Source organism: Lynx rufus, unplaced genomic scaffold (genome assembly GCF_022079265.1).
Source record: "Lynx rufus isolate CCGP_SWC_20201006 ecotype Redwood Valley unplaced genomic scaffold, mLynRuf1.p SCAF_13, whole genome shotgun sequence".
Lineage (NCBI taxonomy): Eukaryota > Metazoa > Chordata > Mammalia > Carnivora > Felidae > Lynx > Lynx rufus.
Window position 1 is genome coordinate 23,679,642 of NW_025814827.1, and position 25,574 is coordinate 23,705,215.

The window sequence follows — 25,574 nt, forward strand, 5'->3', positions numbered from 1 at the left end:
GAGAGGCTCATCAGAAACCTGGAGAAGCTACTCTTCAACAAAAATGAGGTGGATCCAAGAGCAGCACAGGGAATGAACATGAAGATGAGCCCCTGAGATTTCTCTTTACAAGACTTCTTGTCCCGGCTCCCTGGGGAACTGTCAGCAGGCAGCCTTCAGTTCCCAGCTCCTGCTGCTGCAGACAGTTGCTTTATCAAAGCTCAGGCCCTTTGGGGCTAGGCCATAGCCAATTCTTGATCCAGGTCTGGGTTTAAAGCCCAGCCCTTTCAGCCTGGTTTGGGACAGTAATGAAGGGCCATTTCAGCTCCAGAGCTCCTCATGGGGTTAATTAAGGCTGCTGGGCCTTCCTTATACGCAGCTTGCTTTTTCCTTCTGTCTAAGCCTGTTTCTAAGCCTGACACCCTTCCACAGGTATCAATACCAAAGGCACTCCCTAATAAACATCCTGGACACTAAAGTCTGACTCAGAGTCTTCTTCCTGCAAAACCTAAACTGTGAAAATGCCTTGTCATCTCAAATGTGTTTCTTACTAATGAGAACTTTCATCTAGATCGCCCCAGTAGAACTATCAAAGTCAGGAATTTAACATTGATGTATGAACATCCGTTCAAATGTCGTCAGTGGTCCCAATAATGTCCTTAGAGGAAAAGGATCTTGTCCAGCAATTATGCATTGTATTTAGTTGTCTCTTTAATCTTCTTCAATCTTGAATAGCTTCCTCGTCTCTACTTTCATGACCTTGACACTCTGTAAGATTACAGGCCCTTTTTTTTTTTTTTAAGAATATCCCTCAATTTGGGTTTGTCAACTGTTTTTCAAGATTACATTCAGGTTAAGCATCATTGGCAGAACTAGTAGAGGAGTGATGCCATGTTCTCGTCATTGCATCCTGTAGGTTGGCACATGACTCTAATTTGTCCCATCACTGATGATGTGGACTTGATTAAGGTGATGTCTGCCAGGCTTATCCACTGCAAAGCCACCCTTATCCGCATTATAATTTACTATTTTGCGGGAAAGTATTTTAAGGCTATAAAAACATCCCATTCTTCATTAAATTTCCTATATATTCTTTTATATATATCCGTATTGGTTATGGAATCCTTATTTTATTCAATGACTTATAATCCATTATGGTTATTATTTTGACACTGAGACTGTTACATATTTGGCCAGCGGGAGCCCTTTCTGGTTTGCTTCTTTATCCTTTTGACATACCTCCATTATTCTTTTTGCACTTCCTTGCTTGCTGCACAAGATAGTCCAAGCTTATTTTGTACTTTCTCTGCCCCAGTCCTAGAATCAGCCATTTCTTCATGGAGCTCTGGTTCCCTTTGGTGAAACTAAGGGCATTTAGAAACTAAGATCTCGGGGCGCCTGGGTGGCGCAGTCGGTTAAGCGTCTGACTTCAGCCAGGTCACGATCTCGCGGTCCGTGAGTTCGAGCCCCGCGTCGGGCTCTGGGCTGATGGCTCAGAGCCTGGAGCCTGTTTCCGATTCTGTGTCTCCCTCTCTCTCTGCCCCTCCCCCGTTCATGCTCTGTCTCTCTCTGTCCCAAAAATAAATAAACGTTGAAAAAAAAATTTAAAAAAAAAGAAACTAAGATCTCAACATTAGGTGTGCTCATTGCTATTGAGGTATCACTGTTCTCAAGCCCTTTCAATGGACAGAACTAGGGTCTATCTGAAATACATGAATGGATGTACATAAATACACATGTATATAAACATATACACATTTCTATAAACACATTTGCATCTGTATGTATATACCTATACATATTCAAAATCATGAGTTCACAATGATACCTCCAGTTCCAATTTAACACCAACTAATTCATTCTAGTGTTTCACATTTCATATATTTAACTACTGTCTCTACCAGTAAGAAACCTGACTCTCATTATCCTGAATATGATTACTTATTTAATTAATCCCTCTGCACATAAGCAACCTCCTGTGATTGCTCCTTTCCCTAGTGTGGACATGCTCTTCACCCTGCACCGGTCTACTGCTCCACCCAGATACCCACCACATCTTGCTTGGGCTCCAATGCCCCAAGACGACCATCAGGATGAGGTCGTCTTCCTCACCCTGATCTGACTCTGACACCTGTGCCAGGTGGCCTTCCTTCATGAATGCCCTTTCACCCAGCTGGATCTCTGCACCCACACTAGGCCTCCTCTCTTCCACTCCCCTTCCCTTGTACTATCTTACTGCCATTGAATTCCAACATCTGGCACCAGGCTGCCCCTCTGCAGGGACTCCATTCCTACTCTGCTCATGACATACTCTGATGTCCCCCCTCCTTATGGGAACACCCTCCTCATCCCAGCGAGGTCACTCCCTTCACAGATGCCCTTCTCACCCCTCCTGGGTTCTGACATTTGTACCAGGCTTCCCTCTTACCCAGATGCCCTCCTTACACCTCTTGACTACCATGACTCCACACCCCTACCAAAGACATCCACCCTGCTTGGCCCATGTAATGACTTTTGAGTTGTTTTATGGAGGAAGAAGAAGAAAGAGAGTGGGAAAATGGAGGAAGAAGCGACAAAACATTAGTTCATCTTTTTTTTTTTTTAAGTTAATTTATTTATTTTGAGAGAGAGAGAGAGAATGAATCCCAAGCAGGCTCCATGCTCAGCAGAGCCTGACTCAGGGCTCCATCTCAGGACCGTGAGATCATGACCTGAGGGGAAATAGAGTCAGAGGCTTGACCAACTGAGCCACTCCGGGGCCCCTCAGTCATCTTTTGGTTAACTTTTAATAAAATAATTTTTCTGAGATTCACTTCCATTTTAGTTTTTGGCTAGATCTATTTCTGCCATCATGTCTGTTAAATTTATATTTGTCAGGAAAGCCAAAGCTGCCTGCTCAGTGCATTCCTTATCTATGATACCTACCATCTACCAGAAATATTATGGTTCACACAGGCCAATACATAACTGAAAGTCCTCCTCTCTCACCATTCTTTTCAGTGGCGTTTTCAGGATAATATACGGTTATGGGCATTTATATTTGGGGGTAAGGGCATCTTGCTTCAATACTTTCAACTTTTCCCTGATTTCCTTTTTTCCTCTTCCTAGCAGTACTCCATTAAGCTTGCTAGGTTGATTTAAATGGAACCTCAGTTGCTTTAACTTTGTGCTATACTTTTTCTCATAGGAAGGCATTTCAAATGTCCTAAAGCTACATATACCCTAGATCCCAGTAAGAATGGATTATTTACCTCTCTTCAAATGTGTTCCAAGCTGTCCTACCTGTGTTTTTATTCATGCTGGGGCTCCCACCTGGTCCATCGTCTCACTGCTTCTCCAAAGTCAAAACCGTACATCCTGCAAGGTACACTTCACACACTACCTCCCACCAAAGCCTTTGGCACTATCCTCAGTCCGGGACCTCCACAGAGCTCTGTATGCATCTGTGATGTGTATCCTTTTCTGACATGTTCTTTTTTGAAAAATATTTATTTATTTTTGGGAAGAAAGCAAGCTGGGGGAAGGGCACAGAGAGAGGGACAGAGGATCCGAAGCCGGCTCTGTGCTGACAGGCTGACAGCAGTGATCCTGATGCAGGGCTCGAGCTCACGAACTGTGAGATCATGACCCGAGTTTAAGTTGGACACTTAACCAACTGAGCCACCCAGGCTCCCCTTTTCTGACATATTCTAATTATCATTCTTAGGAGACCAGAAGCTAGCTCCTTAGATACAGGTACCATTAATTTTTCGTATCTTTACCCCATGGAGGCCTTGCATGCAGTAGAAGTTCTACATATGTTTAATTGAAACCTAATAAGGGTTTGTATATTTTATATTATTTTTTCTTTGCATAGTGCAGTCTTCAAAACAATTAAACTTCCTAGTAGCCCTTTCTGGCATGAGACCTAAATTTTCCACCTTACAGAAGAGAAAGATGTTTACTTTTATCATCCAAAGGACAAGAAAATGAAGCTGTTCATCTTTTTTTCCAACATGATGCAAGGTTGCATTAATATATCAAGAGATAAAATCTACTCTCAAAGCAAATTCATATTTGCCTACGGACACCTGTATTTTTATCCTACCCAAATAGCACTCTTAAGTTTTGAAGTTATTAAATACTGACATTGTCTCTAGAACATATGCATTTACTTTGCATAGTGAATAAAATTATATTTTCACCTGCAGAGAGATGGCCCCAATTCCTCACTCCCCATAGGAATTATGTAACTACAGTAGAAGACCGACCTGCTTCTTTTGTGTTGGTCTTAGCCTGGATTCTCATAATCTGTTCCAAAGTAGGGCATTATCAAAAATCTACTTTGTCCCATTTTTTTCTCCATTTAACTGTTTATTGCAAGGGCAATCCTTAGATTGTAAACACTTTGACTCAGAGGTGTCTTCTAACTCTTTTGCATTCTTGTGTGTGTGTTAATGGCACACTATATATCTGCAATGAATCATTTCACCGAATTACTCTTAGGGTGCTTTCTTCCCTAGGCTATCACTACAGATCTCACTATGTTAAATAGTCAAAATATGAACTTTCGGTGTTTTTCTCCTCATGCTTGATCCTCCTGGTTTTAGATCTCGTGTTCATCCCTACTGGTCTGATAGATATGGCACCAAGATTTTAGAGTTGGCAGCTTGAAAAATTTTAAGCTCCTCTTTCTACATCATGCCACGAAATGGCAAAAACTTGGTGAAGAAAGAAGGGTTGAGGTCCATGAGGAGATCTCCTGTATACTAATAGAACTCTTGCTGACAGATACCTGTGGTAGGCTGAATCATGGTGCCCCAGAAAGACATCTATGCCCTAATCCCTAGATTGTGTGAATGTTACCTTATATGGCAAACAAGGACTTTGTAGGTGTGATTAAAGATTGTGAGATGAAGAGATTATTCTAGATAATCAGGGTGGACCCTACATACAATTTCATGTATCCTTTGAATAGGAAGACAGAGGGAGATTTGACATACAGAAAAGAGAAGGTAATGTGACCATGGAGGCAGAGATTGGAGTGATGGGATCACAAGCCAAGGAGTGTTGCCAGCCACTGGAAACTCAAAGAGGTAAGAAACCCATTGTCTTTGGGGCGCCTGGGTGGCGCAGTCGGTTAAGCGTCCGACTTCGGCTCAGGTCACGATCTCGCGGTCCGTGAGTTCAAGCCCCGCGTCGGGCTCTGGGCTGATGGCTCGGAGCCTGGAGATTCTGTGTCTTCCTCTCTCTCTGCCCCTCCCCCGTTCATGCTCTGTCTCTCTCTGTCTCAAAAATAAATAAACGTTAAAAAAAATTTTTTTTAAAAAAAGAAACCCATTGTCTTTATAGTCTCCAGAGGGAGCACAGTCCTGCTGTCACCTTTATTTAACCCAGTGAAATTGACGAACCTCTGGCCTCCAGAAATAGGAAAGAATAAATTTCTGTTGTTTTAAGACACCAAGTTTGTGCCCACCAGAAACTAATACTTAAAGACTTGGAGGGTGGGGAGCATAAAGAATAAACACAAACTCCATCCTTAAGTATCTATGAATTAAATAGGAGCAGTTTGTAAAATATTATGACCCAATGTGTGGTAAAATGCAAAGATAAATGCCAAAGTCAGGAAGTACTGGAGAAATTCAGAAAAGTGAGTAATCTTCAGTGAGGAGCTGGAGTAGATTAGGTGGGTTTTACTGCATAGGTAGATGGTGAAAGTAGGCCCTTGTACAACAGGAGAAGACTTTAGATTTAATCCCCTGGACACTGGGAATTCAGTAACAAATTCTCTCCTCATTTTCTTTCTTTTTGCATTAGGAAAGTAATCTAGGCTTCTCTTAAAACATTTCATAGACATAAAAATTTGAATATAAGATTCCCTTGTAATTCCAGTACTCCCAGAGAAAAGCTTTGCTAACAAGTTGGTATATATTCTCCCAGATTTTTTTCTGCACATATAGTAATAGGTTTATATAATTATTGCCAAAATGGGATCATGCTGTAAATATTCTTTTGCAACCAGCCATTAAAAATTTTTGAACAGGGGCACCTGGGTGGCGCAGCCGGTTAAGCGTCCGACTTCAGCCAGGTCACGATCTCGCGGTCTGTGAGTTCGAGCCCCGCGTCAGGCTCTGGGCTGATGGCTCAGAGCCTGGAGCCTGTTTCCGATTCTGTGTCTCCCTCTCTCTCTGCCCCTCCCCCATTCATGCTCTGTCTCTCTCTGTCCCAAAAATAAATAAACGTTGAAAAAAAAATTAAAAAAAAAAATTTTTTTTGAACAAAATAAAAAGGAAAATCATATTTTAAGATGATTAACCTTTTGGCAACACTCATGTAGATCTCCCTAATCTGTCCTAATTACAGTATGTACTGTACTGAGGGGAGAAATGGAAACAAAGAAAGAGTAGCTAAAGGTTGTTAAAATAATCCGGGTAAATCAGGGTAGGGTCTTTGGCAATAACTGATAAAGTAAGGGATTGGAAATTTTTCTAGTAAGGGTCAGGAAATATATGTATGTATTTCAAGATCTTGGGCCACATAAATAAAAACTAATTTCTCCTTTTTACCTTTGAGAGAGGGAAAAAAATAAAAGATTCTACTTATCCACATTTGAAGATAGCCATGCTCTCTGATTGTAGTAATAGCAATCCTAAAGGGAAGAAATTGCTTTCTAAGCAGTGATGGCAGGGCTAAGTATTTTATATACATTGATGTCTTTTCTGATTATGAAAGCATTACATAATTATGACAACATGGAAAAAATTGAAAAGTAAAACAAAAAATAAAATTACCCAGAATTCCATCATTCCATTATAACCACTGTGTGGTTTTTGGCTTATTTCCTTTCAGACATTTTCCTGTGTAAAGGAATATATGTGTGTATGTGTATGTATATATATACATATGAATATATATGAATATGTATATAAATATATACACATATACACACACACACATATATATGAAATTGAGATAATACTAGATACTGCTTTGTGACATGCAGTTTGTACCTGACAATGTGTCATAAGCATTTTCCCATGTATTTCAATATTCTTTTAAAAACCTTTGTTTCCCAAATTGGCATTTTGGTGGTGGTGGTGGTGGTTGCAACAGTGATACAATTTCATTATGAAAACTGGAAACAAACACAGCCATATGTGAGGTGGAATATGAACACCTTCTCATAATGTCACGTCCCAGAAGTATAGAGATCTGGTGGAACATACTCATGCTGGCTCATTGAGCTAATTGTGTGCTTCTTTCCCAAATCCATGTTCCATAACTATAGCTTGAAGTCAGTCATGGCAGGAATATTTATGCCATGGAAGTTGGCAAACATCAGTTATCAAGGCTTTTTGTCCTGGAGTGCTGGATGTTAAACTTTTACCATTACATCATTGTGTGTATCTTCCTAGACATTTAGTGTATATTTAAATATTTGTTTGCATAAACATAGATGATTACCATAATAAGGTTAGTTAACTCATACATCATCTCAAATAGTTACAATTTGTGTGTGTGTGTGTGTGTGTGTGTGTGTGTGTGTGGTGAGAATACTTAACATTTATTCTCTTAGCAACTTTTAAATATACAATTCAATATATTTTTCAAAGATTTTATTTTAAGTAATCTCTGCACCCAACTTGAGGATTGAACTCACAATCCCAAGATTAAGAGTCGCATGCTCTACCAACTGAACCAGTCAGATGCCCCTACAATTCAATATTTTTAACTATAGTTACCGTGCTGTACATTACATCCCTAGGACTTACTCATCTTATAACTGGAAGTTTGTACCTTTTGACCCCCTTCACCCATTCTGTCTCTTTTACTAACCCCGCCCCCAGACCCTGGCAGCCATAAGCTCGTTTTTTTTTTTTTTCTATGAGCTCGTTTTTTTGTTTTTTTTTTAAGATTCCATATATAAGGAAGATCATACAGTATTTGTCTTTGTCTGACTTATTTCAACTTTGTATAATATTCTTAAGTTTCATCCATGTTGGGCATGGCAAAATTCCCTTCTTTTTATGGCTGAATAATATTCCACTGTGTATTTACCACACTTTCTATATCCATTCACCTGCTGAGGGACACAGGGTTTTTTCCATGTCTTGGCTATTATAAATGCTGCTGCAGTGTATATGGGGGGGGGGACAAATATCCCTTTGAGATAGTGATTTCATTTCCTTTGGATATATACCCACAAATGGAAATGCTGGATCCTATACTAGTTCTATTTTTAATTTGGGGGGAACCCTCACACTGTAAAAAACATCCCATTTTTTTTTAATTTTTTTTTAATGTTTATTTATTTTTGAGACAGAGAGAGAGCATGAAGGGGGGAGGGTCAGAGAGAGACGGAGACACAGAATCTGAAACAGACTCCAGGCTCTGAGCTGTCAGCACAGAGCCCGATGCGGGGCTCGAACTCACAGACTGCGAGATCATGACCTGAGCCAAAGTCGTTCACCCAACTGACTGAGCCACCCAGGCGCCCCACAACATCCCATTTTCTAACCAGCTTTGGCAATCTAATAATATATAATGTTCCTCTCTTCAATACATATTCATCTACCTAATCCGTGCTACTTAGTATTTCACTGTATGACTGCATTATAATTTATTTGAACAATCCTCCACTGATGGGTGTTTTGAGTGGTTACAATTTCTGACTATTATAAACAAACTTTCAGTGAACATTTTGTCCTTATATATTTGCATATCTGTCAAATTATTTTCCCACGATAAATACCTAGACATGGAAATGTTGAATCAAAGAGTATACCCATTTACAATTTAAATAAACGATACCAAATTGCCCTTTCAAGAGGCTGTCTTATTTTTCTACTACCTTCACCAGTATATAACAATGCACTGATACATATAATTTAAGTGATTGCATAGGATTTCAGTGTATGGATGTCTCATAACTTGTGTGATCCATTCCCTACTATGATGTTCCCAATATTTCTTATTTCTATGAACAATGCTATAATAAATACCCTTGTACATCTTCATGTGAATCTCTTATTTTCTCAAGATAAAGTCTTTGATACGGAATTACAGAGTCAAAGGTAAGAAATTTTTATGACATTTTGTCATTTTGTCATTTTGACATTATCAGATTCAGGTCAGTATTTGGAATTTAAAGTGGTGTTTAAGAATTTACTTGATGCTAAATAGAAATGAATATTTTTTTTAAGTTTATTTAATTATTTTGAGATAGAGAGAGAACAAGCAGGGGAGGGGCAGAAAGAAAGGGGGACAGACGATCCAAAGCAGGCTCTGTGTGTACAGCAGAGAGCCTGACACAGGGCTCGGGCCCATATGAACCATGAGATCAGGACTTGAGCCGAAGTCTGCCACTTAACTGACTGAGCCACCCAGGTGCCCCAGAAAAGAATACTTCTTCTTTTTTTTTTTTCAATATATGAAGTTTATTGTCAAATTGGTTTCCATACAACACCCAGTGCTCATCCCAAAAGGTGCTCTCCTCAATACCCATCACCCACCCTCCCCACCCTCCCACCCCCCATCAACCCTCAGTTTGTTCTCGGTTTTTAAGAGTCTCTTATGCTTTGGCTCTCTCCCACTCTAACCTCTTTTTTTTTTTCCTTCCCCTCCCCCATGGGTTTCTGTTAAGTTTCTCAGGATCCACATAAGAGTGAAACCATATGGTATCTGTCTTTCTCTGTATGGCTTATTTCACTTAGCATCACACTCTCCAGTTCCATCCATGTTGCTACAAAGGGCCATATTTCATTTTTTCTCATTGCCACGTAGTACTCCATTGTGTATATAAACCACAATTTCTTTATCCATTCATCAGTTGATGGACATTTAGGCTCCTTCCATAATTTGGCTATTGTTGAGAGTGCTGCTATAAACATTGGGGTACAAGTGCTCCTATGCATCAGTACTCTTGTATCCCTTGGGTAAATTCCTAGCAGTGCTATTGCTGGGTCATAGGGTAGGTCTATTTTTAATTTTTTGAGGAACCTCCACATTGTTTTCCAGAGTGGCTGCACCAATTTGCATTCCCACCAACAGTGCAAGAGGGTTCCCATTTCTCCACATCCTCTCCAGCATCTATAGTCTCCTGATTTGTTCATTTTGGCCACTCTGACTGGCGTGAGGTGATATCTGAGTGTGGTTTTGATTTGTATTTCCCTGATGAGGAGCGACTTGAGCATCTAGAAAAGAATACTTCTAATGACTACTATTGTTTTTGGAAACAATATCTCATGGCTCTTGAATAACCTTTACATTATTTTCCCTTTAGTTTCTTCTTTGGTATTTTAGACCCAGGATTCTATCCTATTTCTCCTTCCAAATTTTGTTTCTGTGTAAAATGTCAGATAGAAAGTATATACATGTGTGTTTATGTACTGGAAATGAAAGGTATCCATATATCAGTATGAGTCACTATTAACCTAAAATGTCACACCCATTTATAGGATTAACCCTGCCTGTCATTTCCTCAATGAGTAAGGAAATAAACTTCAGTCAAGGAGATAAAATCTTTCCTGGACTCTAAGAAAATTTCATCTTATGGAGCCTAAGAAAAAAATTAAAATTTGCTACTTAATTCAAATGTATGACTTTAACAATAGATACATAATAATCAGGTACAAAAAAAAAACATTTTCTTGGTGTTTACCAGTCAGTCTTAAGAGAAAACAAGAGAAACCAAATGGTTTCTTCTAAGTTTTGTTAAAGGAAGTGTTTTTATTATTATCTAAAGTTAGTGTTTTTCAAATCTCTTCTCTCCTTCACACCACCCTCACTCCCCAAGTCAATTTTTTTGCTAAGGAAAAACTGTTGGGGGTGGGGGTGTGCGCGCGTGCTGCTGGTTTTGCTGATGAATGAGATCTCTCCAGGGTATACCATCACCATCTTGTGGCCTTCTGCCACATTACCACTAAGGGTTTTAATACGGGAATGCTTTTTTTTTTTTTTTGCAATTGCAAGCGTGAAACACAGTGTAGCAATCTCTTTGTAGCAATCCCTCTGTGGATAAGATAAAATACGTTGAGCGCCAGAGCGAGGAGTTGCCACCCTTACAGGGAGATGATATCGCTGCACTTAGGCTGATGATTCTAAAAAAACCAACTGAATAAGGAAATCTAGTGAAGAGATTTTATTAGAGTAGCTTTACTGTAAAGTGACATTTTTCAGTTTTGCTTTGGGTTTGAGCCGAATTTGTTTTACTGCTTCCTTTGTAAAAATATTTGTAAAAATATCGGTTGGCAGGGCAGTTTGTAAATCTAACTTTTTTGTCTGTCTCTTTGGTTCTAACGTTGGGAGGGCGTTCCCACTTTTGTCTCAATATTCCCCCACCTTAGTACTATTTTATTATGTTCTTTTATAAAAATGTGTTGTTGTTTTTTTCTCCTTTCCCTTTGTCTCTTTCATCTGTTTTTCCTTCTTTTTTCTCCTGCCTCATACTTCCCATTTTGTTCCTTTGGTATCCTTGCTACGTATCACTTTACTTAGCTTCCTCCATTAACACCCACAAGCACAGCGCCCCGCCTCCCCTTTCTGCGGCCTCCCCTTTCTTTGTTCCTTCTAATTCCTTCCCTGGGTGGTTGATGTTCCGGCTCTTTTAGTGTCTACTACACCGACGTCCTGTGCTGGCTGGGTAGGTCTTTTAAGGACATAGCTCCCTGGTAACCCTCAGGCTTCAGAGGGAAACCTAAATCCTACCTATTCAAGGAAGCCACTCTCTAAACCTAACCCTAGATTCAAGAGGATAAGTTTCAAAAGGACAACCTTTGCTTCAGTGCTAAGAAATGGTTCTTCACCTGACTCATTACTTCTTTTATTTTTTTTTCCTCAAGTGCAACTTTTCATAGGAAGTGTGCTGAGACATTTTCCAAGCCCACGTTTGCTGTCCAAACTCTCATTTGCATAGGGAACAATTATCAACTAGTGTTTTGCAGTTGACACTTGGATCTAAAGTAAGTTCGTTTAAAGACAGTGAGAGGAAAAACAATAAAGATGGTGAAAGGAAAGAGATTTGAGAAAAGGGTTTCCTATCATTTTGGAAAGCAGCTTAAATTTTATTATGAGATGTAGATTTCTGTCTTTTTCTTGACAGCCTGAAAACTCTCCCATGAGGTAATTAGGTTTACATTAAAAAACTTTTAGGGGCGCCTGGGTGGCTTGGTCGGTTAAGCGTCCGACTTCGGCTCAGGTCATGATCTCGCGGCCCGTGAGTTCGAGCCCCGCGTCGGGCTCTGTGCTGACCGCTCAGAGCCTGCAGCCTGTTTTGGATTCTGTGTCTCCCTCTCTCTCTGCCCCTCCCCTGTTCATGCTCTGTCTCTCTCTGTCTCAAAAATAAATAAACGTTAAAAAATTAAAAAAAAGAAAAAAAACTTTTATAAATAAATTTATTTATTTATTTTATTTTGAGAGACAGAGAGAGAGAGAGAGAGAGAGAGAGAAAACATGTGAGTGGGGGAGGGCAGAGACAGAGGGAGAGAGAATCCCAAACAAGCTTCACACTGTCAGCACTGAACCGGATTTGGGGCTCTATCTCACTAATTGTGGTAGGGCATCTAGGGCTTGATGCAGTAAACTGTGAGATCATGATGTGAACCAAAGTTGCTCCTCAAATAACTTCTATCACTCCAACTGAGTAAACAGAGCTTCTATTAAAAAGTTACTTGAGGGGCACCTGGGTGGCTCAGTCGTTTAAGCATCTGGCTTCAGCCCAGGTCATGATCTTGGGGTTCGTGGGTTCTAGTCCCTTTCCAACTCTCTTCTGTCAGCGCAGAGCCCCTTGGGATCTTCTGCCTCACTTTCTCTCTGCCCCTCCCCTGCTCGTGCATGCACCTACTCTATGTCTCAAAAATAAACATTTAAAAAAAATTACTTCAGGCCCACCGTGGATTATGACAATAACAACTGTCATTTATTAGTCTAAGGACCCAATTGAGCCCTGGGTCAGCTCTGTGCTGACGGCTTGGAGCCTGGAGCCTGCTTCGGAATCTGTGTCTCCCTCTCTCTCTTCCCCTCCCCTGCTCACACTCTGTCTCTCTCTCTCTCTCTCAAAAATAAATAAGCATAAAAAAATTTATTAGTCTAAGAACCCAAGATTTACTTATTCTTCAGAATCTGAAGACTTCTATAGTCATAGGATTCTGGATGCCAACGTAGTAAAAAAAACATAGTTGAATAAAGAATGTACTCCCTAAAGAAAAATTTTCCCCAATTATTCTAAAACTAATGCATGTTTATTGTAGGACACTTGGAAAACATAGAAAAGAATAAAATACACTAGTCCCCTTATCTGCCTCCCAGTGAATGCTATATATATATATATATTTATATATATATATGCTATATATATATATAAATATGCTATATATAAATATATATATACACTATGTTTTTTTCCTGTACATATATCTATGATAAAGTTTAACATAGAAATTAGCCACAGTAAGAGATGAACAAAATAACTAATAGCTAGCATTATTAGTAACTGTAGAATTCAAATATGAAGTTTTGTTTCGTGCTTTTTTATTATTTATGACAGGTTTTTCCTGCAGGATGACTATTTGTAACCTTTAGCTTGTTTACTCGTTTTGCTGTTTTGGTTTCTGATCTGTCATGTTAATTAATATAGAATTTTGTGTGTGGGTATAGATTCTAAAACAAGTCTCACTCTTCTGACAACAATAAAAAATGTTAATACAAAAGAAATAACTAATAGAACCATTATAGCAATGTAGTGTAATAAAAGTTATGTGCGTATGGCCTCTCTCTCGAGTATCTTACTGTGCTGTACTCATTCTTCCTGTTGCAATGCTGTGAGATGATAAAATGCCTTCATGGTGAGATGAAGTGAGGTAAAGGATGTAGGCACTGTGACTTAGTATTGGGCTACTCGTTACCTTTGGAGGACGCGTTAGGAGGGAGATCATTTACTTTTGGATGCGGTGACTTGACTGTGGGTACCTGAAACCTTGGGAAGTGAAACCAAGGAGAGGAGGGGACTGCTGTAAAATAAAAACCTGAGCATCCTGAGTTAACGAAGCAGTATTGACGTTTTGGTATCTATCTTCTTACTATTAAATTTAATTGAATTTTGAACACAGTCACTGGGTATAAAACTCAAATGTGTCAGGAAGTACACAGTGAGTGAGGTTTTTCTTCTCTTCCCTCCTCCAGTCCCCTAGCTCCTTTCCTTGGTTTCCAGCTTTTGTTGCAGTCTTACAGAGACAGTGTATCCATTTATATTGGTACACACACACATTTCAAATGTGATGGTAGCTTTATATACACCATATTCAGAATGTTTTTCCCCCGGAACTCATGTGTCTTGGATCTTTCCATATCAAATGGTAAACTATTCCTAAAATTATGACTGTGTGTGACATTTTAAAAGTCAAATAGTACTACTACACTTAAAATACTCAGTGTTTACATAATTATGACCAAGCAAGTCTTATTAGCTGTGTAACCTAGTGAAAAACCACTTAGGTTCTCTGTGTTTCCTTCAGGTTCCTTATGTATAATATAGGAATATATTAGGAAAGAATAAGTTAGTTCTGGCCCAGAAGCCCTTAGCCACAATTCTGAAATCCAAAAGCTCTAAAATAAAAAGTACATAACATTTGGTAGCAAATGCTGCTGGGAAATGACCTAAAGCTATTTAAAGTTTTATCACTCTTAGTTTGGATTTTTGTACATTTTGCCATAGAAATTTAATTTTGATTTGGGATATATCGTCTTCAGACCTAATTAGATGTGTTGAGGAATAAATATATATGTGCTGTATTCCCTTTCTAAAATCTGGGAAAATATCCGAATCTTGAAACATATGTGGCTCCAAGAGTTTTGGATAAAGGACAATGGATCCATATAAAAAGCACTCACAACAGCTCCTAGCAGGTGTAGGTATTATGTGTTATCTCTTATTATTACCAGCTGAGCCACATAGCATTCTGTAGCCTTTGGAGGGCTACATTTCCTATTTCCTTGGAGGTAATAATTTCCTTGGTTTTCTGTTTGCTTAGTTGTTTTTTTTTTTTTTAATTTAAGTGTTTATTTATTTTTGAGAGAGAGAGAGAGACAGAGTGCAAGAAGGGGAGGGCCAGAGAGAGAAGGAGACACAGAATCTGAAGCAGGCTCCAGGCTCTGAGCCGTCAGCACAGAGCCCGACACAGGGCTCAAACCCACGAACTGTGAGATCACGACCTGAGCTGAAGTCAGACGCTTAACTGACTGAGACACCCTGGCTCTCCTCTGTTTGCTTAGTTTTAATGTGTCAGGTACAAATTTTTTAATACTCTAATTACAGGAAAATACCCATTCAAAATATTCAAACACATCAGATATGAATATACAAAACTAAGTGTATATATTTACGAATTTATTAGTATATTCTTTTATTGTGTCTCATCTTCCACCAAAATGCAAGTTTCTGAGAACAGATGCTTGGTCTATTTTGTGTTCTGTTGTATCTCCCGTGCCCACAATAGTTTCTGGCTTGGAGAAGGCACTTAAATCCCTATTGGATGAGTGACTGCAGCAGGTATTCCATTAGCTGTGCGTCCTTCTCAGACTGCTCTCTCTGGGAGCATTCTGGACCAGCAGCCTTCTAGGATCATAGGGATTCCTTTTGCGTCTTTCCAATCTTGGGGTTCCTTTTCCTCTAAAGCTTTTCTCTTCCTTGATTTAGTTCTTCATTTTGGTGGGTCACATTTCATAGACTGTCAAGTACTTTAGTAACTCTTCCAATTGCTATTGCTATATAACAAACTACCTCAAAACTTGTGGCATTCTGCCACAACACCCACTCATTGTTTTCTGGATTCTGTGAGATAAGAATTTCAGAAAGTCTCAGCTGGGCATTTGTGACCTGGGGTCTCTGACTGAGCTTGTCTTCAGATGGAGCTGGAACCACAGGAGGTTTACAGCAGCTGAAGGCTGGTTAGATATTTCTCTCTCTTTTCAGATATCTCTTTTTATGTAGTTGAGGACCTCTCCATTTGGTCTGTGTGTCTAGTTTGGGCATCTTCATGGTATGGCAGCCTTAGGTCTCCTTATATAGATGCTGGCTTACACAGAATATTATTATTCTTTCCTTGTACTTAATGATAGGTTGGTTAGATACAGAATTCTAGAATGAACCATTTTCCTTAAGGATTTTGTTTTCTAACTTTCAGAATTGTTGTTGATAAATCCATTGTTAATTCCAGATCTTTTAAAGTTTTTATTTAATTTAATTTTTTTTTTTAATTTGAGAGAGAGAGGGAGAGAATGTGAGTGGGGGAGAGGAGGCGGACTGAGGGGGGAGAGAGAGAATCTTAAGCAGGCTCTGCGTTCACTTCAGAGCCCAATGAATGGCTCAATACCACAACCCTGGGATCAGGACTGAGCCAAAATCAAGAGTCAGACTCTCAAATGACTGAGCCACTTAGGTGCCCCAATTCCAGATCCTTTCTATGTCAGCTGATTTTTCCCTCTCTAGAAGCTTTTAAAATGTTCTCTTTATCCATAGTGTTCTGAAACTTCGTGTGAATCAGGGAATAGATTTAAGTAAAATAACATAAGTTTTGCTTGGTTGAATTTTACGTTCTGCTCAATTTTATGTTTCGAAAAATGGGTTCCTTCCCATTACTTCAATAGTCTAGCTTGAATCAACCTGTCTTAGTCTACTTGGACAGCTTTGATAAAATACCATAGACTAGGCAGCTCATACATAACTATATACACATATATAACTATATATACATAATTTGTTTCTTACTGTTCTGGAGGTTGGGGGGCCTAAGATCAAAGTGCCAGGATGACAGCATTCTGGTAAGGGTCCTCTTCCTTCCTCCTGGTTCACAGCCAGGACTTTCTTGCTGTGTCCTCCCATGTTGGAAAGGGCTAGGGAGTTCTGTAATGTCTCTTTTATAAGAATTTGAATTCTATTCGTGTGGGCTCCACCCTCATGACCTAATCACTTCCCAAACTTCCCGCCTTCTAGTATCATTACTTTGGCATTGGGATTTCAGTATGAATTTTGAGGGGACACAGACATTTAGAACATAGTACTAAGAAACCTTTCCTGACAGACTGCCATTCATGTTGGTCATTTTCTGGCTTTCCATTCTTCAGGACCTGTATATAGTTTATAATTTACTTCTGAAACTTAAATTCTTCAGATGTTTTACACTATTTTCCCTCAAACTTGTGTATACACACACACACACACATGTTGCATATACCATGTTTGCTATTATTTTTATATCCCTATACCACCCGTTGCAGAGATCCAATTCAGCAAAGAATCTAATAAAGGCAGACTATGAGTGAGTGCTCCATAGCTTCCAAGAAATGAGCTGCCCCACTGTTGACTCATGGCTAGGGACCGAAACTGCAGGACTTCTCTCTTCTTCTCTAGTTCAGACCAAACGGTTCTTTTTATTTTATTTATTTATTTCTAATGTTTATTTATTCTTCAGAGAGAGACAGAGCATGAGTGAGAGAGGGGCAGAGAGAGAAAGGGAGACACAGAATCTGAAGCAGGCTCCAGGCTCTGAGCGCTCAGCACAGAGCCTGACACCGGGCTTGAACTCACAAACCATGAGATCATGGTCTGAGCCCAAGTCGGACGCTTAATGGACTGAGCCACTCAGGTGCCCCATCAGCCTGTTCCTTTTAAAGGTTAGCTCCGGGGCACCTGGGTGGCTCAGTTGGTTAAGCTTCCAGACTCTAAGATCAAGCCCCTCTCTGGCTGCGTGCTGGGCATGAAGACTGCTTAAGATTCTCTCTCCCCATAACGCGTCTGGGTGGCTCAGGTCATGATTTCATAGTTCATGGGATTGAGCCCATGATGGGATTTTCTGTTTCCCTCTCTCTGCCTCTCCCCTGCTTGCTCTCTCTCTCTCTCTCTCTAACTAACTAAATGAACATTACAAAAAGAGGGGGCACCTGGGTGGCTGTTGGTTAACTGACTTCGACTCAGGTTCGTGAGTTTGAGCCCCACATTGGGCTCTCGGCTGTCGGTGCAAAGCCGACTTGGGATCCTCTGTCTCCCTCTCTCTCTGCCTCTAGCTCTTGCTCTCTCAAAAATAATAAAACATTAAAAAAAAAAAAAAAAGATTCTTTCTTCCTCTCCCTCTGCCCCTCCCTCACTGCTGCTTGTGCTCCTGGGCTTCTCTCCCCCTCTTTCTCTTATACTGTTTCAACTTGATGTGAACATAGAGTTTATAAATCTTAAAGGTATTCTTGTTATTTTGTAAAAATACTTGTAATAATACAGTAATTGTGCTGTGTTATATAATCAGTCTAGTTGAACCTCTCTGGAGATGTTGCCGGTGTATCAAAGGTCACAATTCTGAGGATCTATCTTCACCTTATGAAGGCAGAAAATGGGGAAAAAGAGACAACCTCTCAAAAATTTGGTAACAAGGTAAAGCTGCTCTGTAGTTGTTTTATTTAATCACACATTTGATAGATAAAATTCCCCATCCCTGTGAGCAAATCAAGAGATAATCTTAACACCCAAAATTAAATGAATCAAACACAGGGACACCTGGGTGGTTCAGTTGGTTAAGCATCTGACTCTTGATTTCGGCTCAGGTAATGATCTCATGGTTCATGGGTTTGAGCCCCATGTCAGGCTCACACTGACACTGCAGAGCCTGCTTAGGATTCTCTCTCTCCCTCTCTCTGCCCCTCCCCCACACATGTGAGCATGCTCTCTCTCTCAAAATAACTAAAGTAAAAAAAAAAATGTTTTGAAAACACAAACCCAATAGGATGAACTTCTCTGAAGTGAAAAGATCATCTTAAATACTCTAAACATCAATGAAAGTGACCTGGGTGTAACCTTAGGCAAGCAGTACATCAATGATTGTGATTGATTTGGCTGAAATCTAGTTGAATGTATTATATTTTGTATGAGGAAAGGCAATGAATAGAACAATGATCAGTATAAAGTAGAACAAAAACAAAAAAAGTAAAAAGCCAGAAGTTATTTGTTTTGCATTTTTATTCAAATGAAATCAACACAAAGTCTATTTATTAGTCACGAATATAGGCACTGTAATTCAAGACTGAGTAAGTGCACTTTTCAAAGATAGTACTCTGAATGAAAATGAATCACAAATCGAATACTTATTTTTCCAGTATACCCAAAAGTTTTAAAGTGATTCCGTCTACCTAGTCTTACACTTTCCATTTTAAACACAACAGCTCTAGAATTGATACCATATCCACTTGAACCCTGTCAGGCACTCTTATCTGCAACAAAAACATATCTCATAATCTCCAAATTAAAAATCCATATTGCTTGTCCAAGATCAAAACCCTTATGAGACAAAACCCTTATCTGAACTAAATCAGGTAATAATTTAGCACAAGATGTACATTTTTTTAAAAAACCAAAATATAAGCTTTCTAAAAAAAGACCTAATCTGTAACATATTCAAGTCATTCTTTCTTTAAGCTTCAGTGAAGCAAGAGGGTTTACCTAGCAGTAACCTATTATGAAAATTCTTACTGTCTGATTTTATAATGTACAATTATAGCCACATTTCCTACCAAAATAAAACTTTTTGTCAGCAAAATGAACACAGTGGAACCCTCTGAATAGTGTTTTTCCAGTTGCATGCTGTAATCCACTAGTAAATCATGAAAGCAATTTAGTGGGTTCACTGCTTGCTGGCATTAAAACCAAAACAAAACAAAAGCTGAAATAGAATAAAGGAGAGTAGGAAATCTCAGGCAGCATCTTAGTGGTAAAGAAGTATTGTTTTGTGAAATATTTCATTTTATACAGTAAGTGTATAGTGGGTTAGGATGTAAAATTTGTTTGAGATACACTGCTCTGAAACTGTAGTTGTCAAAAAGCGGTCTGAAGAAGACCCTTTCAAGGGGTCTGAGAGGTCCTGTCTGTACGAGGCTAGATTTTCTTCACATGCCTTCAACCAAAACATTTCTCAGTAGACTGAATGTAGAAGCAGGTATGAGAATTAAGCTGTCTTCTAAGCCAGACATTAAAGATCTTTTCAAAGCTGTAAAACAATTCCACTCTTCCAATTTTTTGGTTTTGAAAAGATTACAGTCATTTAAAATTTTAAAATACTATTTATGTTAGCCTGTTTGTTATTTACACATTTTGAATTTAAATTTAATATTTGAATTGCTTTAATTGCTAATACGTTAAATAGCAACAGATATAACCTACACGAAATGCTCTGTGGAGTTTTCAACAATTTGGGAACCGCTCGTCAATCTGAAACAAAGGACTTCAGGCCTGATTCGTGGCAGGTTTAACTCGGTCTAGGCCCTTCCGCCCAGCGACTCAAGAACCGCCCACGCCGCGGACACCCAGACGGGAGACGCCCCACCCTCGGTGAGAGTGCTCGCAAATAGGAACGGATATCGACTAAAGGGCGGGGCTTATGCTCACAGTGGACAGGGGAGAGTCAATGAGCAGGCAAATACCAGGTCACAGAAGGAAAGGAGGCTTTCAGCGAATCTTTGCGACACTGTCGCGTTTCGTTGGTTCCTTGCCGTAAAGACAGCCGCGGAGGCGCCCCCAGCCGAGGCAGTGGCGGACGTGCGGGTCGATGGCGGATATGGAGGATCTCTTCGGGAGCGACGCTGATAGCGATGCTGAGCGTAAAGGTGGGATCGGTTGGGCTTCAGGGGAGCGGTGCGTGTAGGGGCTTCTGCTGCAGGAGCCCGAAGGCGGTACGGTTCCGGGTCTGCGAACCCTGAGGTGCTACGGACCAGTGGTGGCGCTTCCTCCACGCCTGCCTCAGCGCCCCCTGCACTCCTGGCGGTACCAGCCTCCCTGGGCGGGAATCGGAGAAACGAACACGGAGTGTGAGGCTCGGGGTTCTTGGTGTCCGTGGAGCATGCGGTGCTTGGGAGCCGGTGGGGTGAAGGCGCGGGGCAGAGGTGTCGGCGCAGGAGAGCCTGCGCGGCCCGGGTAAGGACCTGGGGGTCCTGCTCTGTCCTGTTTTGCACAAGTGAGCGCAGAGTAAGATCTGTTTGTGAATGAATGGAGAGTAGGTGCTCGGGAATATGGGTATGAGATGGACGAATTTGCAGAGGGGCTCAGAAAGCCCTCTTGATTGAAATCAGAGTGGCGTGATGCGGAGTTTGAGATGTCTGGGTGAGGAGGACTGGCAGGATACAGGGGTAGGGCTTTACATAGGCGTTATGCACCGGAGACGATGTGTCTTGTGAGAACCTGTGCAGAAACTGCAATTTCTTGAGTCTATGGTATTAGATGGAGAGCATATGGGATCTGTGTTTGGAGAGAAGAAAGGACTTGTTGATTAAATGAACGATTAGTGGTGCATGGAAGTACTTCTGGCACAAGGACTGTGGATGTTTGAGTTTGAAATATGAATAAGAGTTATTTGAAGTGACAAGGGCCCCAAGACCAAGTTCAGAATTCTTGAAAGCCCCCAGGCTCAAAGTAACGTTATCTACTTTTTTTCCTTAGCAAAATGCATTATTGTTGTGGTTCTTTTTTTCTCTAATTCCAGTTTATTTATATTTTTGAGTGTAGTGAAGTGAGCACCAGGTGGAAATCTAGTGTGAGGGCTCCACTGAGATGGGTATTCAGGAGGTTCCAGTTGGGATGAGTCTGGAAATATAGAGTCCTGTATACTAACTCTTGTTCCATTACCTTTGCTTGTGTTTTCTTTTCCCCCTTATTTTTATTTGTCTGTATCCCATTTACCTTTCAAGGCACAGTTCTATGTGAACTTTCCATGACTCACTGTCATGAAGTTGTTCATTCATTCAATAAGTATTAATTGATCCCCTATTATGTTCTAGCTACTTTGGTGGGTGTCAGGGACAGAATGATGAAAAGGTTGTCTCCCCGCCCCAGAGGCTTATGTGGATGCTTAATACATATTTGTAAGTAGTTGGATAGAAAGAAACAATAGTTTAGTAAGATGTACCCTGCATTGCTTTCCTGTTGCTAACCCAGTGTATGGAGAAGTGATGTGTGGAGATGGTTGCTTTTCTGGGCTTCATGTTTTACTTTTGTGTGAGTCTGTTGCTGTTTTCTTCCATGTTACGGTTAGATAATAGGACGCTGTAGGATTGACTTACAAATCTGTCCTTGAAGATTGCTTTGGTCTTGAAGGTAGTATGGATGTGACAGGGCAATTCCTGTTAAGCCTAGCATATTTCATTAGTAAGACAGTTGTGGAAAATAACTACACCTGACAAATACCTTGCCGTAACAATGGGTAAAATCTCTACCTAGGCTCAACATTTCTTTTATGTATAATTGTGTCAGGTGTCTTATTTCAACAGTGTTTTGTAGCTTTAATTGTAAAAATCTTGCACCTCCTGAGTTCAATTTACTCCTAAGTATTTTAGTCTTTTGAATACTATCTCAGGTGAAGTTGTTATCTTAATTTCATTTTTGAATTGTTCATTGCTAGTGTATAGAAATATAACTGATTTTTGTATGTGTATCTTCTATCTTGCAACCTTGCTGACTCTACTAGCTGTAATTAGTTTTTTGTGTGTGCATTCTTTAGGATTTTCTACATAAGAGATCTTGTCATGTGCAAATATAGTTTCACCTCTTTTGCAATTTGGATGTTTTTATTTCTTTTTCTTGCCTAATTGCCACAGCTACAACTTTCTGTACAATGTTGTATCCAAGTGGTAAGAATGGATATGCTAGTCGGGAGAAAGCATCCGTGCCATCACAATTACATATATTAGCTGTGGGTTTTTGTAGATGCCCTTTTTCAGGTTGAGAAAATTCCCTTTTATCCCTAGTTTGTTGAGTAGTTTTATCATGTAAGGGTGTTGGATTTTGTCAAATGTCTTTTCTCCATCAATTAAAATGCTCACTTTTGGGGGCACCTGGGTGGCTCAGTTGGCTAAGCATCTGACTTTGGCTTAGGTCATGATCTCATGGTGTGTTGGTTCTAGCCCCACATAGGGCTCTGTGCTCATAGCTCAGGGCCTGGAGCCTGCTTTGGATTCTCCGTCTCCTTCTCTCTCTCTCTCTGCCTCTCCCTCGCCTGTGCTCTCTCTCAAAAATAAACAAACATTTTTTAAAAATGCTCACTTTTCTTGGGGTGCCTGGGTGGCTTAGTTGGTTGAGCATCTGACTCTTGATTTCTGCTCAGGTCATGATCCCAGGGTTGTGGGATTAAGCCCCATGTTGGGCTCTGTGCTGAGCCTGCTTAAGATATTCTCTCTCTCTCTCTCTCTCTCTCTCCCCCGCTCTCTCCCCTTCTTTCCTTCTGCCGGTGTCTCCCCTGCTTGGGCTTGCTCCTTCTTTCTCTCTAAAATTAAAAAAAAAAAAATGCTTGCTTTATTTGGTTAATATGGTCACAATAATCTTGAACCACCATTTATTCCTAGGATAGCTCCCACTTTGTCATATCCTTTTAATATGCTGTTGGGTTCAGTTTGCTAGTATTTTGTTTAGTATTTTTGCATTTGTATTCATAAGGCTTATTGGTCTGTAGTTTTCTTTATTCATGACATCTTTGGTTTTGGTATCAGGATAATGCTGGCCTCATAGAATGGATTAGGAACTGTTCCCTTTGCTTCAAAGAGTTTGAGAAGAATAAGCATTAATTCTTTAAACATTTGATAGGATTCATGAGTGAAGCCATCTTCTGGTCCTGGGTGTTTGTTGGTTTTGTTTTGTTTTGTTTTAATTTTTCTAATATTTATTTATTTTTGAGACAGAGATAGAGTGTGAGTGGGGAAGGGGTAGAGAGAGAGGGAGACACAGAATCCGCAGCAGGCTCCAGGTTCTGAGCTGTCAGCACAGAGCCCAATGTGGGGCTCAAACTCACAAACTGTGAGATCATGACCTGAGCCAAAGTCGGACGCTCAACTGAATGAGCCACCCAGGCGCCCCTGTTGGATTTATTTTTTATTTTTTCCCCAGTAAGCTCTATGCCCATCATGGGGCTTGAACTCACGACTTTGAGATCAAGATTCAGACACTCTACTACTGAGCCAGCCAGGCTCCCCTGAGATTTCTCTTTTTTTTTAAATTTTTTAAAAAATGTTTATTTCTGAGAGAGAGAGACAGAGTATGAGCAGGGGAGGGACAGAGAGAGAGAGGGAGACACAGAATCTGAAGCAGGCTCCAAGCTCTGAGCTGTCAGCACAGAACCCAGTGTGGGGCTCAAACTCATGAACTGCGAGATCATGACCTGAGCCCAAATTGGATGTTTGAGCCACCCAGATGCTCCAAGATTTCTCTTTTTTTAATGTAGGTGTTTACAGCTACAGATTTCCCTTTCAGCACTGCTTTCTCTACATCCCTTATCTTTTGGCATCTTGTATTTTCATTTTCATTCATCGGAAAATATTTGTAATTTCCTTTGTGATTTCTTCTTTGAGCCCGTGATTGTTTGAGTGCATTGTTTAATATCCACTTGTGAATTTTCGAGATTTGCCTCTGTTACTGAATTCATTTTCATTCCATTGTTGTCAGTAAAGATACTTCACATGTTTTCAACCTTCTTAAATGTACTGAAATTTGTTTTGGATCGTAACATATGCTCTAACCTGGAGAGTGTTCAGTGTGCACTTGGGAAGAATGATGGTAGTGGAGTGTTCTATTGATGTCTATATGTGTGGTTGGTTTATAGTATTATTTAAGTTCTCTGTTTCCTCATTGATCTTCTGCCTAGTTCTGGCTGTTATTGTAAGTGGACTATTGAAGTTTCCAACTGTTGTTTTTGGACTATTTCTCCCTTCAGTTCTGTCAGTTTTTGTTTTTAGGTGCATATATGTTTACAACTATTATATCTTCATGTCAGATGGGCCCTTTTTCATAATGTCCTTTTTTATCTTGTAACAATTTTGTCGTAAGATTTATTTTGTTTAATATTAGTATAACCACTATAGCTCTCTTTTCGTTACTATTTACATGGAGTGTCTTTTTCCATCTTTTCACTTTCAACCTATTTGAGTATGCAGTTGCCGATGCATAGGGGCACTTGTACCCCAATGTTTATAGCGGCACTTTCAACAATAGCCGAATTATGGAAAGAGCCTAAATGTCCATCAACTGATGAATGGATAAAGAAGATGTGGTTTATACAATGGAATACTACTTGTCAATGAGAAAGAATGAAATACGGCCTTTTGTAGCAACGTGGATGGAACTGGAGAGTGTTATGCTAAGTGAAATAAGTCATACAGGGAAAGACAGATACCATATGTTTTCACTCTTATGTGGATCCTGAGAAACTTAACAGAAGACCATGGGGGAGGGGGAGGGGGAAAAAGTTACAGAGAGGGAAGGAGGCAAACCATAAGAGACTCTTAAAAACTGAGAATAAACTGAGGGTTGATGGGGGGGTGGGAGGGAGGGGAAAGTGGGTGATGGGCATTGAGGAGGGCACCTGTTGGGATGAGCACTGGGTGTTGTATAGAAACCAATTTGATAATAAATTTCATATTAAAAAATAATAAAGTGAGACTCTTACAAATAATTTGCAAAAAAGTAAAAAATTAAACAAATAGAAATTCATTTTGCCAATTCCTGCCTTTTCATTGGAGAAGTTAATCATTTCTGTTTAAAATAATTATTGATAAGGAAGCACTTTTGCCATTTTGCTATTTGTTTTCTATATGTCATATCTTTT

The 25,574-nt window shown here is 40.0% G+C and overlaps 1 protein-coding gene across 2 annotated transcripts in view; it reads left to right on the plus strand.

Moving 5' to 3' along the window:
• The window catches only part of LEO1 (LEO1 homolog, Paf1/RNA polymerase II complex component), a 65,383-nt gene that overhangs the window by 6,871 nt on the left and 32,938 nt on the right, over positions 1-25,574 (plus strand). Inside the window, exon 2 of one of the 2 annotated variants that reach the window (XM_047075102.1) lies at positions 4,937-5,054. In XM_047075102.1, coding sequence (XP_046931058.1) covers positions 4,985-5,054 — 70 coding nt within the window. In that variant the 5' untranslated portion in view covers positions 4,937-4,984. Of the gene's footprint in view, positions 1-4,936; positions 5,055-20,475; positions 20,596-25,574 lie in introns of those variants that run through there. The other variant, XM_047075103.1, reaches the window with a different exon arrangement.